At 42.8% G+C, this 16,655-nt stretch overlaps 1 protein-coding gene across 1 annotated transcript in view; it reads right to left on the reverse strand.

The window, feature by feature from the left end:
• foxk2b (forkhead box K2b) overlaps window positions 1-15,009 on the reverse strand; it is a 36,668-nt gene extending 21,659 nt beyond the window's left edge. The window contains exon 1 of the mRNA XM_080723638.1: window positions 14,319-15,009. Within this exon, the coding sequence (XP_080579764.1) occupies window positions 14,319-14,725 (407 nt within the window). The 5' untranslated portion in view covers window positions 14,726-15,009. The remainder of the gene's footprint in view (window positions 1-14,318) is intronic.
• Between the last annotated feature and the right edge of the window lie 1,646 nt (window positions 15,010-16,655).

Below are 16,655 nucleotides of genomic sequence, written 5' to 3' on the forward strand. Positions count from 1 at the left end.
TGGTATGTATTTGGCCACAGAACCCCATCTCAAAATATTGAGTTCCAGCCAGGGACCCCCCCCAGAAGCAAAATTTGAGTTACAAATGTTCGCTTAAAAAATACATATATTCAAAGATGTGCACACATTTTCACGAAAAATAGCAGATCTACAAGCTCGCAGCGTGGCACTCGATGCCGCGCTGTGAGCTTGTAGATCTGCTATTTTTCAATAGCTAAAAAGTACAAAATAATTAAGGCCCCTCCACCACCTTGGGCCCTAGTAACTCAGTCCCACTTTCCTACCCCTTGTGACGCCCCTGTCGTCATGTAATGTCATAATTGTCGTGACAGACCTACTGTCCAACATCAATGCTGCTGCTGGGCTGATGGCAGAGTGGAGCGCAGCGTGGTCTGGTCACCTCTAGGGGGGAACAAAGAGCCTCGCTGGAGGGATCTATCTGGCTAAATTTAGGCTGTGTGGTAAACACAAACACATGCTGCTGCGAGCAGCACACGCTCACCCTCAGCAGGCTGCATGTAAACACCAGCGTGCCTGCCTGGGGCTGGAGGAGAGCTCTTCTCTCTGCACTTGTTTTGTTTCCAACCAAGATAGAGGAGAGTCTTCCATTTTAGCCTCTTTCAAACCAGGCATCTCTATTATGGGCATGTAGGGCTGTCACAATTATTACATAATCGTCTAATCGTGATTATTTGACATTATCGCAATTATCTTGTCATAATCGTCATAATCGTGAATGTTGAAAAATTTCCGAAATAGTGGAAATAGAAGATCTACAAGCTCACAACGCGTCGCATCGCGACGCGTTGTGAGCTTGTAGATCGGCTATTTCCACTATCAAAGTTATTTTTTAAGTAGTAAGTTGTCAAATATGTCAGTAATTTCTTTGTATATTTAGGTTATGTGTCATATCTACCATGTACAACTTCAAAGCCTAAAAGCCAAACAGAAATGTAATTATCAACGACAAAAACACAATTAAATCGTTAATCGCCAATTATTTGAGTGACAATTAATCGTCATGTAAAATGTCATATTGTGACAGCCCTAATGGGCATGTCATTATAGCACTGCAGCTGGGCAGAAGCCTCTGATATTTTAACTTTTTGTGGGGTTTTTTCCCCACCTGTAAATGAATGACCTACTTGATCATACTACAGCGCCACACAAAAGTATCCAAAAACAGTAGATCTGCCAGCTCGACGTGAATTGAGCTTGGATTTGAATCCTTCACGATTCAACACATTGTGAGCTTTTAGATTTCTTGTGCGGTTTGCTCTGCGGCCTGCCATGCCAACTCATAGATTAAATAAAAGTGCCTTAAATGACAGTTCCGTGATTGCTGGCATTATCTTCTAGAGATTTTCTTGTAAAAGCTTGTAGATCTCCCCATTTTCTGCTATTTGTCCTAGTAGAGTAAAATGTACCACCGTATGTGTAAACGGAAACCAGGCCAAGAATGAGGGCAGGCAATCTGCACGCCCGCACGTTTCACAAAAGACCACTGGATAGATCGAACGATTCTACATGTCTTAAGATCAGGCCGCCTCAAACCCCAGAGAGACAGAGAAGGCCCAGATTGTTTTGCCAATGCCCTGATTTCGCTTTGCTTATAAAGAGTGCCAGCCGAAGCACTTTCATTGCCAAGCCCTAACGGAGTTGGCATGAGCTGAGAGAACTATGTCCCTGATACCTCAAATTAGCTTTGCCACTCAGAGAGAGAGTGAAAGAAAAAGACAGACTGGTGCAGGAAAATTAAGAAGAAAGTAGTGTGTACTAGTCGCTCTCCAGGCAATCTGCAAGTGCCTGTTTATCTCTATTGTTTACCTATGTTGTCTATTGGTAGCGGCAGTGGCTCAGGAGGTAGAGCGGCTTGAGAACCGAAAGGTTCCCAGTTCGATCCTGGGCTCAGTTCGTTTTTGCTCCCGATTAGCAGGTTGGTGCCTTGCATGGTTTCCTCCGCCATCTGTGTGTGAATGTGTGTGTGAATGGGTGAATGTAATAATGAACAATCATTGTAAATGAAAAGTGCCTTAGATAAAGGCGCTATATACTGTAAATGCACTATTTATTGACAACATTTAAATTTTTATTTTTTCAAAACAATCAAAGAAAATCACCAATTAAACCGGATGTTTTCAACCAACACATATTTAACATTAGAATATGGCCACACAGACACATCAGAAGCAGAATAGACACTGCATGCCAAAGTTTTGAATGCATGCACAGTTACTCATACTGTTTTGCAGATTGTGGGCAGTGCCCGTGCCGGCTGTCTAGTGGTGTGCATTTAATTTGACTTTGATTGCAGTGTTCAGCTCATCATTGAAAGAAAACTATAAGCGAAATGCCTGCCAAAGTGGTTCAACCACACACTTCTTAGCTATTGGTTGATGCCTGAAGTTCACCAATGTTGAACTCAGCTGGAAGTCCGGCCCCTTCGCTCCCATTGAATGGACGTGAACGGAACGCTGATGCTTCTGTTCTGACGCGTATGTGTGACACACTAGTGCAGGGGGGGGGGGGGAAACAGAAGGTGGTAAAACAGGGGAAATCCTGCTAAGGCAAACGCCGATAAGGCAAACGCTGATAAGGCAAACTAATCACATTGCAAGCGGCGCCCGGGTCTCCTACCGTAGTGATGAATAAAGAATTTTGAGCAATACAATAGTTATATATCACAGTTATTGTCCACGACATTGCTAGCGGCGCGGAGGCCAGCGGACCTTGGTCCTGCTCTTCGCGAATGCCCGCGAAGAGCGGGCCAGGGCCGCGCGGCGGGCGGAGCGCCGTGCGAGTTACGAAGCCGTGGTGAATGCAATCGTTATATTTGTGCCCAGGCCGTAAGGCCTGGACAAGCGCACGATAAACGCATGAATGGGATCATGAAACGCGATGCAGGTGAGCTCACATTTCACCATAACAAAAGGAGGTTTAGTACATTAGTTTGCCTTATCGGCGTTTGCCTTATCAGGACGTGCCCGGTAAAACATGCTTCTAAAATTAGGAGTAAGCACTTAACCAATTATTTATACTTTCAATTATAACAAAATCCCTCAAAATAAGAAAGCCTGGTTGAAAGTGGTTATTCTACAAGATTTCAAAGGCTGTCAGTTCTGTTTTATCACTTCCTGCCCTCTTTGCCATCACCCTGCCGTTGTTGGCTGAATCAATGCAGATGAATTCACACAAGTTATGGCTTTACCAGTAATTTAGTGACGCTAAAGCAATCCATTTAAAAAAGGTACACTGTGCTCCTTGCCGTTTGCCAACACTCTCGCCTGGCACCCACTAGGCCATCTTTGGCAAAAGCTGAACCGGATCCGAGTAGGAGTTTTTACCCAGTTTTTAGTGTCAACACAGAAACGCGAGGTGAAGTGTTTTCAAAGGATTTCCACTCAGGGAGGTGGGTTTCACTTTTCTTTTGCGTTTTCAACCCCCCAACAACGGTTTCTGTGTAAAAGGAGCTAAAGGGTGGTAATAAGAGATGTCATGTGTGATTGTAAAAAGGCAGCACAATGTTGGCTTCACAGCAGTGGAAGAACAGCTCGAAAAGCATAAAATAAAAAGCTTATTTTTTATTCGAAACAAGTAACTGATAGAACAGAATACGGTGTGATTGATAGAAGATAATGGATAGCTGCTGACGCCCTAGTTCAGATTGTGTGTGGGCCCCAACACGTGCCTTAAGACTAGGGGTGTTTGCATTTCTTGCCTTTGGGGGGGCTCAGTTATGTCAAGACACAAACTGTATGGTGAAGAGAGAGATCACCCCAGTGACCCACCCTCGCTGACCACCTGAGGTAAAGGGGATACGGCACACTGGAGCTAAACAACAAACACAACCCACATAAAGGGCTTTTAAGAACAAATCGATGTGTTAATATACTAGTAAGGCGCCTCAGGGCGACCTCGCCCTAAATGTCGAGGTTGTGCCATGTCTTGGCCATCTGGCCAGTGATGTAAATCGGACCAGTGTCATGAACAAGGGTGGTTCATAACAAAAGAGGGAGTCCACACACACAAGTCAACATTTCAAATTTATATTTATTACTCTATGTTAAATAAATAGTGGCTAAAATCCAAAACTAACTGGTGTGAGGTGTGAACAAGTCAGTAATCAGTCATGTCTGCAGTGTATGGATGTGTGGAGTGTGCTGTGTGCGTGTTGTATAAAAAGTGTAAGAATCAACCTGCTTCAGAGGAGTACAGAGATCTAAATGCCAGGGGGAAGGAGGGCTCTTTATATACCCTCCCTGACCACACCCAACTCAGGTGTAGGGAATCAGCCTGACGGCCTGCTCCACTCTGCTCTAAGCTGCCGGCTAGCCTGCAGAGAGGGGCAGGGCCGTCACACCCCCTCCCATAAAGAAATGGGGTTCCAACCCATTATCTGAAAGCACAAAAAACAATTAGCAACCAACCAATATCAAACAATTTACCAAACACTTTTCTAACAAAGTCAAACAGCCACGTTGACCATTTTACTATAAGACCAAGGGCCAAAAGTCCCCAAAATGTTCAATTTCCAAATACAAAATTGTCCCTGTATACTATACCTACAATACTACTAGCCCCACTTTGCCACACCATCCTGCCTCCAGCCTCAGCAACCTTGTGCACAGGAGCACTTTAAGAGAGCCGAAGACAGGACAGTCTATAATGGAGAAGAGAAAGAGAATCAGTTAGGACAGCAGTAAACAAATAGCCTTTATCCATAATAGGGCTGCAAAACATCAAATTTAAAATCTACAAATATCAGATCTGTGTAAAAGCAGTGGAGTAACCAATAATTCACGTAACCAGTGTTGCCAAGCCAATAGCGCCAAACCTTGTTGAATAAAATGGTTAAGTAATGAATATTCATGAAAGATTGTCACCACACTCACCATACCACCTGCCTGGACAAAGACAGCACCAGCCCCCATATTTGAAACCTCTTCCACCCGAAGAAGACTCCTCCTCTTCAAAAGGACTGCTCCAAACTGGGAGTGGCCAGTACCTGAGTTGATGCAAATACTTTCCATGACATAACCATCTGATAACATCTCAACCACAGAATAATGTTCGGCTGGCGTAACCGCTTCTTAGCACATTACTCAAATCACACACTGTGCCATGACTAGACACTGGTCCTTAATTGGTACACAGTTCTCCACTGACAGAACTCTTAAACTTGGACAATTTCATCTGTGCAGCTTATACTAGTCAAATAAACCTCAAATGATACCAGAATTGTTAACCCAACTACCATGTGTCAACTTTCCAGGCAGCCAGTGTATGCTTTCAAATAATCCCAAAGCACAGGCCAACTCCCATGCCAAACAAGGGACCATACAAGCCAAGCACTACAGATTGTCTCAAGTGCAGAGACAAATTGAAGGCAAACCCGAATTGATGATTTACAAGCCATGATGTACACGTATGCAGAATTACAACGGTCTCCAGGAACCCAAATGAAATTTTGAATGAACAACCTAACCAAACTATGGAACCAAATGAACTATCCCCCCATCTAAGCCATTATTTTTGACTTCCAGTCAGGCAGGGATACACAAGTCCTCCTTGCCCTCACAGGACAAGACCAAAGGAGGCACCAAACCAAACAGTGTTCCTATTAACCCAAGGTAACACAACAGAAAAGTGACAACCCACAACGCATACAAACAGAAAAGTAACGTCTGGGCCACTTGTCACCCGTTCCCAAGCCGGAATTCTGCACCTTGGCTCACTGGGCCATGGCTTTAACAGATCAAAATACATACACCGACCAAACTATATTTACTAAGTAACTCACTTAAAGATTTAAGAAAATTCACTACTGAACTAAATTTTGCACAATACAAAACTAGCCAACCGCAAGTGTTGGGGCTGTAAAATACAAGGAGCAGCTTTTTTACCTTAACAAAATTGGAACAAATCCCACCCTGTATATCTCATATTGTTACCTACCTACCTTACCCTACGGTCGACACCCGGGCATGGGGAATGGTCCCCTACATCACGTATTGTGAAACCCAAGATCTGTCGCTAACAAAATCTCCACTAAGGGAAAATAACAAACATAGCAAAATAACCGGCACCCTACAGGCACCGGCCACTTTGGGATTTGCTCCACAAAAAACCTACTACTCCCCTGTATTAACAATCCCAACACCTACCTGAAGGTCTGCACAAACTGCTCTGAGGCACAATGCTCCCAATTCCTGTTTCAAAAAAAAACAAACTTGTGTGAAGACTCCCCAAAACAAATACCAAACAAATTACACAACTACTGAAAAACTAAATTTCAAATTTCCAACAAAACTGAACGGTTTGACGAGCCCCCATTTTGTCATGAACAAGGGTGGTTCATAACAAAAGAGGGAGTCCACACACACAAGTCAACATTTCAAATTTATATTTATTACTCTATGTTAAATAAATAGTGGCTAAAATCCAAAACTAACTGGTGTGAGGTGTGAACAAGTCAGTAATCAGTCATGTCTGCAGTGTATGGATGTGTGGAGTGTGCTGTGTGCGTGTTGTATAAAAAGTGTAAGAATCAACCTGCTTCAGAGGAGTACAGAGATCTAAATGCCAGGGGGAAGGAGGGCTCTTTATATACCCTCCCTGACCACACCCAACTCAGGTGTAGGGAATCAGCCTGACGGCCTGCTCCACTCTGCTCTAAGCTGCCGGCTAGCCTGCAGAGAGGGGCAGGGCCGTCACACCAGTTACCCATATATGGAGACCCCTGGTACCCATATATGGAGATCCATTTACTGTATATGGAGATATATGGATACATCTGACATCATACATACAATCCCTTGTATGCCCATTGCCCATACATGGAGAACCCTGTATGTAGAACCAGCCACACAGATATGGTCTGTCTTGGCCATCTGTCATGGCCATATATGGATTCTGTTAGTGCGGTATGTGGCCGATGTGGCCTCCATAAATGGGCATTCCCATATGAGGTCCTGTTAGATATGGGCATAATATTGATGACATCAGGGATCTCCATATATGGGCATAAAAGAGATTCTGTCAGTGTGGTCAGGTCACCCCTGTAAATAACGGGGTGCCGTGGATGAAAATCCACGGCACCCCTAAATTACTTTATAGCACCTTACATTTATGTCATATTACAGTACGTAAATAATATGTGAAATCTTTCCCCCTAAGGGTTTCCTGCCGCACTTTGTTGGCCAGGGGGGCCCCCTGGCCTAAAATCTGTAGCCCCTGGCCAAGAGACAAGAGTCAACCTCTCCTTTTATGTTGAGGGCAAAAATAAGAATTAGTCTAAAATAAGGGAATTAATTTAGTTGTGTTTTCCGTCATCATGGGCACATTCATGTGTATTAAAAATTAAGTGAATTAATTACTCGAATTAATTAATTCATTATCAAAAAATGTCAGCGCACGCGCCATGAGATCCCCCCCCTGGTCAAGACTTTTTCCTGCAGGAAACCCTGAAGAGACAGTAGGTCATAAGGAAAACATATATATATATATATATATATATATATATATATATATATATATATATATATATATATATATATATATATATATTAGTTAAAGAAATCTTGTGAAATATTGATTGGTTGTTGTCAACCAATCATCAAGGACGATGATACATGAAAGAAAAATAAGTTTCCATTACGACAGATTGGAAATAACTTTATGATTGTCATTGAAGCACTTGAACCCCGGCATCCCAATTCTGAGGGGGACATTCATTCACCAAAAATAGTCGATCTACATACAAGCTCACAAAGGGTCACGAGATACTATTTTTGGTAAGGAGGCTTACTAAGTATAGTGTGTTTATTTTGATCAACATTTGCTTGTTATCTCTACCACTTCAATACAGCATGGACAAATTCTTATCCAACGATAGGGCTGTCACAATTATTACATAATCGTCTAATCGTGATTATTTGACATTATCGCAATTATTTTGTCATAATAGTCATAATCGTGAATGTTGAAAAGCGTCAGAAATAGTGTCAATGTTCTTTTTTAAGTATAAAGTTGTCAAATATGTCAGTAATTTCATTGTATATTTAGCTTATGTGTCAGTGTCATATCTGCCATGTGCAACTTCAAAGCCTACAAGCCAAACAGAAATGTAATTGTCAACGACAAAAACACAATTAAATCGTTAATTGCCAATTATTTGAGTGACAATTAATCGTCATGTAAAATGTCATATCGTGACAGCCCTAACAGCATGGACAAATTCTTATCCAACGACAACACAATGTTCAACGTTTTGGGTCCGAGAGGCTAAATCTCATCAAATGGTGGTCCTCGGCTGAAATGCAGAATAAATAATGGACACTTGATGTGAAAAGGGTTGAGAAACACTGGTATATAGAGTTCTCTTTTCCCATAGCCTCTATACATTCAAAGAGGCACACTGCCAATTGTTTTCTTCTTTCCCCACTCAATGAGAGGCCCTAACTTTAGGAACACAAATACACACTTGCTATGCTATCAGGAGGTGTGCAAGCAAGCCAACGCTTGTTAAATGCATTAAGATACGAGATGGATAACACTGCAAACTGCGAAGATTTATACTATATATTATGGATAAACATGTTTACCCTGATCGTCCCTATTCTGTGCATATTCTTAATTTGTATTTAAATTTTAAATGTTCAAACATAGCCAGTCTACAAGCTCAGTGTGCTCACATTGTGAGCTTGTAAGATCGCCATTTGTCAAACGCCAAAGTATATTAGATGCTTAAGCAGCTTCTTTCTTTTTTGGGGGCAGAATGTAAATAAACAAAAGGAGTCACAGGCACAGCCATGATAACAACTTGGAAGAACTCCTGTGGGAGGTGTGGGAGAGGGCTGGGAAAACAGAGGGGGGAGGGGCAGGGAGACGTGGGGGTTGGGTGGCTGTTCCAATCTGTGTTTACATCACCATAGTGGAATCCCTGGAACACTACCAGCCAGTCCCCTGGGCCAGAGCTCAGCGTTGCCATGTCTCCTTGTTCTAAGCAACTTGTGGGCCATCTGTAAAGTCGCCTGAAAATATTCATAGTTGCGGGTTGCACTTTTTGGGGCTTGTTTCTTAGGTGTGGTTGCTAATTTGGGGCCTTCTGTGTAATGTATAACTAATAAATATTTGTATTTGTTTGAGAAATAGTTTGTAATTTGCCCATGTGTGGTCCAGCCCTATGGAATGTATTGAATGTGTGCGCTAATAAAAGTATGTAAAATATATACAGTATATCGTTTTTAACGCTCATATTAACCGTAGGAAGTATTTACTCTGTTTTTATTAGCATGTCCATTCCATTCATACCATAGGTCTGGTTCACACATGGACATATGACATCCTCATCTACAAGCTGACAACGTGTGTGGCGACGGCATAGCCTAGCTGAGCTAGACATCCCAGCCATGTTAAAACAAGGCAGGGATGATACTGATAGATACTGCAGTTAGTTAGCTAGGTGCATTAGTATCTAGGCTGGCCCCAGGCTAGCGACGGCACACGTTGTGAGCCTGTTAAGATCTGCCAATTTCAAATAGCCGATGGCTCATGTAGCCTTATAGTTGCTTCTTTTGGGCTTGATTTCAAAGAGCCGGATCATGCTTATTTCCCTCTCAAAACCTGGCAACACTGCCAGTCAGAGCTCAGCCGACACCCCCATGCTGTCAGAAGTCTTCCTGGTAGCCTTCTTCTTTGCTTACAGTATATGACTGCACCGGCTAGTCACAATAGATTCCTGTAACGTAGCATGACTATGAACTGATTTTAAGGAGCATGGCCAAGATGTTAAAGGGGATGGTTAAAGTGATATTTTTGGGGGTTACATTTGTGTTAAATAGATCTGTATTCCAATAGCAATCATTGCTATAGGGCAGGGGAGGGGTCAGCAACCTTTTTGAAATGAAGTGCCAAGTTTTTCATTTTCTAGATAGTCATGTGCCTTGTGTCAACAACATACCTTTTAATGACACCCCATCAAAGATTCTGACATATTTTGATTGTCAAGAGGACATTGTTATAACGACTCAATAACTCACCTATCTCCCAGACTCCCTCCCCAGTCAAAGTTCTGAGTTTTAATGAACATAGAATTATGTTCTTAATTTAATTGACCACGTTTAAAACAATTTGATTTTAAAATAAAAATCCTCTCTGCCAGTGTGCCAGTGATCACCCTCCCCTGTGCCAATGTTGGCACCCGTGCCTAAGGTTGCCTACCCCTCTGCTATAGAGTTAATTGTTAATGTTAAGTGTTAATGTTCAGTAACAAGAGTCTCCCCGTCTCTTGCTGACCTTCAAAGCAGCAAAGGTATGGCTCCTATATACCTACAAAACCTGATCAACCCCTACAACCCCACCAGTTCACTCAGATCAGCCAACACAGGGATGCTGACAGAACCATCGCTAAAAACCCCAGGACAAAACATCACTTGTCCCAGACAATTTGCCCTCCTGGCCCCCAAACTGTGGAATAAAGTCCCTGTCGCACTTAGAACTAGACTCACTCCCTAGCTTCTCGCCTCTTCAGACTCCACCTAAACCCGTAGCACTACTGTAACACTCCCCCTTCCTTCAATGACCATTGATTGATTGAAGACTTTATTAGAAGTTTGCATAGGAAAAGGTACAGTTTCATGACGGTACAGTTCACTGGTACAAGGTCTACTAAAAGGAGATCCATGAAAAGACTAAGCTTATTTCCACAGGAAACCATTTAAGTATCTCATATAACATTGAATAAACCATACATGAAGCTAGATAGCATTTTTAGGTTTTAGAAGTTTTTTTTTTACTGATTAGGTGCGTGTTCTACCTATGTTATTGTTTTTCTAGATTGATATTCCTATGCATTTGTTATAGTGTTAATGTACTGACATATTATCTTGCTTATTATAGTGATGTGTATTACCTGCTTATTGTAAGTCGCTTTAGATTAAAAGTGTCTGCTAAATGCCTAAACTGTAAACTGTAACTGTAAACTCTTGACCTAACAGAAAAAAAAACATTTTCAGGACAGGACACCAATTACATTCAATCAGGAGACGCAGGATACAGGATAAAAGTTAAAAAAAAAGGGAACATTGGAAGTGGAACACTATGTAGCCAATAAAAGGCACAATTGACTGACCTGAAAATGTATTTTTTCTTTACTAAAGAGCTGGAGAGACTGAACAAACACTGTACACTACAGCAAAGAATCAGAATATAGAGCTACAATTTTTATCGAAACATAAAAAATAAACAGTTTTTTTTAAACAAAGCAATATCACTTACAGCACCTTTAAAGAGGGCTGTGGCCGCCATGTTCCTAGTGGGAGTAAACGTAAGTACATTAGGAGTTCCGTTGATTAAAAGCTCTTTAGCGGCAGACGGCCTGATCAATAGCGTAAACCTGAAACCACTATGGTGATCCTTTCAATGGGAACTGGGGCATTTGAGCAGCAGCACAGCAATGTTCAGCAGGTTTTGAGATCAAAGTTGTTTCGATACAAGTATCAAATACAGACTCAAAGGCTAGATAATAGATGGTGCAAGTGCATGCATCTGCTATTGTGTAATTTATCAGACATGATAATGATAGCTCATTTGGGTGTGTGTCGATATTGCGACATAGCATCTGTTCGACGGTCCATTCTTTCGATGTGGGCGATTGTTAACCTGGTGAAATGCTAACCTGCCGACGCTGGTGAATGTTAACCTCTATGCCTAAACCTAACCCAAACCTCAGTAACCGTGACGTGGGTGAGTGACACATCGAAAGAGCGAGATTTCCCCAGCTCATTTATAGTACATAGGCTAAGCAATCAACAGTGTGTGCAGCGCTAATGAAGAGAGTAAGTAAGTTAGCAAGCAAACTGGCATTCTTCTCGGTATGTACAGTATTTGTTAATGTATAACAAAGGGTTTAACCTTAGCCAGGCCATATAACAATGATAGTAATCATATCACATACATACTGGTTCAGTAGGATACAGGAGCTGAAAAACAATCATTTGAGATATAATATTTGAGATCTCCATACGGCTACATATCTAGGATATTCACTAGAAAACAGTTTATTTAAAATGCCAACCTCTTCTATGACACTATAACCTAGTAAACCTACATATATAGTTTTCCTGCCAATGGGTGGTATTGCAACCCTAGATTCAACATATTAAAATCTATCGTTGCAATGTGTGGCTAACAGACAGACACATGATGTTGTCATGGCTTAGTTGCATACATTTCTCTGGTAGAGACGTAGACCAGAAGTGTCCTGGTAAAAGTATCAATCGGGGGTATGTTTGTTGTTAACAACATGCACTAACTTGTTTGCCAACAGCATTCTCCTCAGTATTGCTAGGAGCAGAAAATGTTAAGGCTTTTCACAACATTCTGCACATTGTAAAGGCTACGGTCAAGCCAACACTGGTCTGGCCATGCACACCCTAAATATTGTAATCTAACATTATCCATTATTAGACAAATATAGCCTACTACTACTCTCATCTTACAACTATACCTTTACATGGAATAAAACTAAAATAAAATCTCATCACTGAAAGTTTAATGATGATGTTTATAATTTAGGTATTAACTTTCTAAACCTATGTTGCTGCTGTTCAACATACAGCCAACAAGTTGAAGAAATCACAGATTTGAGGCCACACATGTTTAAGGAAGATGCTCCTAAGCATATACTATTGCTAGTTTGACCATTTAAATACTATTTAATCTTAAAATAACTAGCAAACAAAAATAGCCAATCTACAAACGTGTAGCTTAGTAGGTCTGCCATTTTCTGTGCACAACATGGTTTCACACAAGACAAGCTGACTTCTATGGAATCCAAATGACTGAAATCAGTCCATGGCGACTGAGAACTTTAATCCATGCATTTTAAAAGACACACTGCTGTTCAATGAAACGTCCTGTTTAAGGATCACCTCTAAAAAAGGTCTAGGGCTAGGCAGAGCAGAGGCCCAGTCGTGTCCTGCCCCCTGCTGCATGCAGGTTCAGGGCGGGGACATTTGGTTTGTTTACATTTAGGAAGTCTCTCTCTTCACAGCAGCACACACAACACAACCCCACCTGAATACACAAGCAGAAACCATTGCCCCCATTACATTTGTATTTTATCGTTTCAATTGATTCAACACAGTGAACAAACCTCTGTCTGATCTGGCTAACATTATTAGCTTACTAGGCCACATAATATCCAATGTAATGTTAAGTTATACGGTGACACTTAAAACAAGCGTTGTATGGGGGTAGCATCTCATATGAATGATGACTGCCATTGAGCAATCATTTATAGCCCGATAGACCATTTTATTTTCAGAACGAAAATGGAGCAAAGACTAGGGGCCTAGGGGGGAGTGGAGGCTACAAATGGAAGATTGTGGAACCAAATGCTCCCTTTTTGCGTCAATTTAGGTCTGTAGTACCCCAGGTGAGGACGGTTAACACATGGAACCATGGGGACACCATAGGGTTCATTTGGTTCTATTTGTTACACCAGCCGAGTTGAATTAACACAGAAAATGTGACTGTGAACACTGTGTCCTGCTGGGCTGAGGCAAGGAGAGAGAGAGGCAGAGAGAAAAAAAAACACGTGCTCTGCTCCACCTAGCAGTGCAGATTCAAAACAATGTCGGTCGGTTAGCATTAGCAACCATTTAGCAACCCCACATGTTGTCAATGTTGTAGTGTAGCTCTAACAACAACAACAATAATCATTTAGCATTAACCCTGTCCCTAACCCTAACCATCACAATCACGATAATAAAACCAGAGGTGTAAAGTAACTAAGTACTTTTACTTAAGTACTGAACTTAAGTAGTTTTGAGGTATTTGTACTTAATAGTAATTTTACTTCTACTCCACTACATCTCAGAGGCAAATATTGTACTTTTACTTCACTACAATTATTTGAAAGCTTGAGTTACTAGTTACTTTGCAGACATAAATGATTGTATTATAAAACATACATTGATCCACTTTAGCCCCATTTCATACCTAGGCTGTTTGAAAATAGCAGATCTACAAGCTTCGCGATGCGACGTGTTGTGAGCTTGTAGATCTGCTATTTTCAAACATTTCATACTTTTACTTTCGGTACTTTAGATACATTTTTGATGTCAATACTTTCATACTTTTACTCAAGTACATTTTGAATTCTGGACTTTTACTTGTAACGGAATACAGTCAGTGCAGTATTGATATTTTTACATGTACAACATGTGAGTACTTTTTCCACCTCTGATTAGCAATAATCTTCACAATAATAATAACACAATCATAATAATACAAATATAATATGATCAACTCACACTCTGGGGAGCTGCAGCGGCGGCGCCCCCCGCCGCAGGAACACGCCGTCCACGAACACCCCATTCTTCCCCAGACAGCGCAGGTAGAACTCCCCTCCGGTGGTCCCTCCGCCGCCGGTCCTCCCTCCCTCTCCCCCGGCGGCGAACACCTCCAGATGCCGCCGGGAGATGAAGCTCGAGTGGCCCATGCTGACGTCCACGGAGCCCTGCGACGAGTTGCGGCCCACGGTCACCGAGCGCTTCCTCATCGTGTAATCGAACTCGCGGCCCTCGAGCCGGGCCACCGGCGGACCGCCACCACCGGCACCGGAGGACGACATGATGAGGCCGCCGCCGGTGGACGCCGAGCCGCCCACCGCCTTCACCACGGAGCCGCCGCTGCTCACCACCACCGCCGCGGCTGCCATGTTTGTTTTTCTCCCCTCTTCTCAGTCCCTCCTCTTCTCTTTTAACGTTACGGAGCTTCTAATTCAATGAAACAACGAATGGTTGTGTGTGTGTGTTGTTGTGGGGGTGTGTAGTGGTGGTGGTGGTGGAGGGTGGAGGAGGGGGGTGGTGCAGTAAATAAATAGAAAAATATGAAAGCTGCTGGCTGTGGTGCGTGTGCCGTGGTGGTCCCCCTGCGGTCCCCTGTCCCCGTCCCGTCCTGACACCGTCCCGGCCCGTGCGGTGGTTCCGTTCTTCAACCGTCAGGAGGTTGTTTGGTTTATGTGTGTTTTAAATGAAAGGCATCCGTAACATTTCAAAACAAGCTCGTGCGGTGCGGCGGTGGTTCCGGCGGGGGGGCGGCGGAAGGAAAGGAACGTGCGTGCGTGGTGGTGGTGCGCGGAGCGGCGAGGCCACACACACACGGACAGCACGGGTCGGGCACGCACACACACACAGACACCAGCGGCGTCAGTTCAGAAAAGGCTAAGGTATGGCAACATGACTGGTGTCTCGCGCGCGTGCAAGACACCAGTCATGTTGCCATACCTTAGCAACAGGCACGATTACAGTACATTTTATTCGTTTCCCCCTGTAGCCAAGGTATGGCAGCTCCCATTGCTTGCTTGCCATACCCAATTGACGCCTCTGACCTACACACTCACGGCACAACCTACCATACCACACGCTACGGAACAACCTAACATGACGCACCTACCGTCCACTCAGGCGCCGCGAGGGGCGGGCGCGGACAGTGCGACGGCCAGTGAGAAGTGAGTGAGACGACGAACCGGCCAATCGTATTAATGATTCCCCCTCCCCCTTTTTATAACAATTTACATTTTTATAATGAACTTTATTTACATTTGAGTCAAATCTTCGTATGGTGTAAAACAAAGTAATACAAAAAAGGGACTTTTTATAAGCATAGAGTTAGGGTAATAATAACCAAGTTATACCTTTTTACAGTCTATGGTTATAATCCCCAAGAAGTTTTTCGTATCCGGTCGAGAGCGGATACGGAAATAGCATTTTGTGTGTGCATTATACGAGTGCGTGCACATAAAATGACACAGATACAGTAGGGCGGGCTCTAGACCGGATCTGAGCAATGAGCAGTGAATGGAGTACTGTAGTAACTCGCGGATTTACAAGCTCACAACGCGTCACGTTTGTGATTGGTCACTGGATCTGGTTGTGAGGTTCTAAATCTGCTTTTTTTTAATGAAGAATAAATAAATATGACAAAAAATAAGACTTGACTCATCAAGGTCGGTTGGCCAGTCAGTGTAGTTGGTGGTGGTGACCTGGTGAGACGCAAAGACATGGCTCTTTTTTCCACATTACTGGAATGGAATGAGACTACACGTGTGTGTCTGTCTATCCCCCGGCTGTTAAACACCCAGAGCAAAGAAGACCCGCAGGAGGACGAGACTGATCTCATATCCAAAACAATATTTTACTGTTGTGATATAATCGACGGGTATGTATTATTATTTACAATAACACGATAATAACAATAACATCTTGTTGGTGGTCGAATCAAAGCATACGTTCCCTGTGACTCGTCCACTACGAACTCCATGTCGGGTCTTTGAACCTTCTTTTGCAGTATGAAGATACTAACTTCACAGTAAACTTTGCATAGAAGACACTATTATTGTCGATTTTCTGAATTTTAATGTAAAAAAAAAAAAAAAAAAAAGGGGGACAAATGTTCGCTTATTTTGTTGGATGCTGTTTGAATTATTGGTGTGTTTTCTAGAGTAGGCTAGGCCAAACTTGAAGTAGGAGTTGATAAGTAGTAGTAGTGGGTCGGCTGGATTTGTAGCCCTACCTACCGCAGACGATGACGTCACCGTGGGTTGAACGGGGTTGAATGACCCCGGCTCCCGCTGGGGGCCACTTGTT

The sequence above is a fragment of the Nannobrachium achirus genome (genome assembly GCF_963921795.1).
Source record: "Nannobrachium achirus genome assembly, chromosome: 4".
Lineage (NCBI taxonomy): Eukaryota > Metazoa > Chordata > Actinopteri > Myctophiformes > Myctophidae > Nannobrachium > Nannobrachium achirus.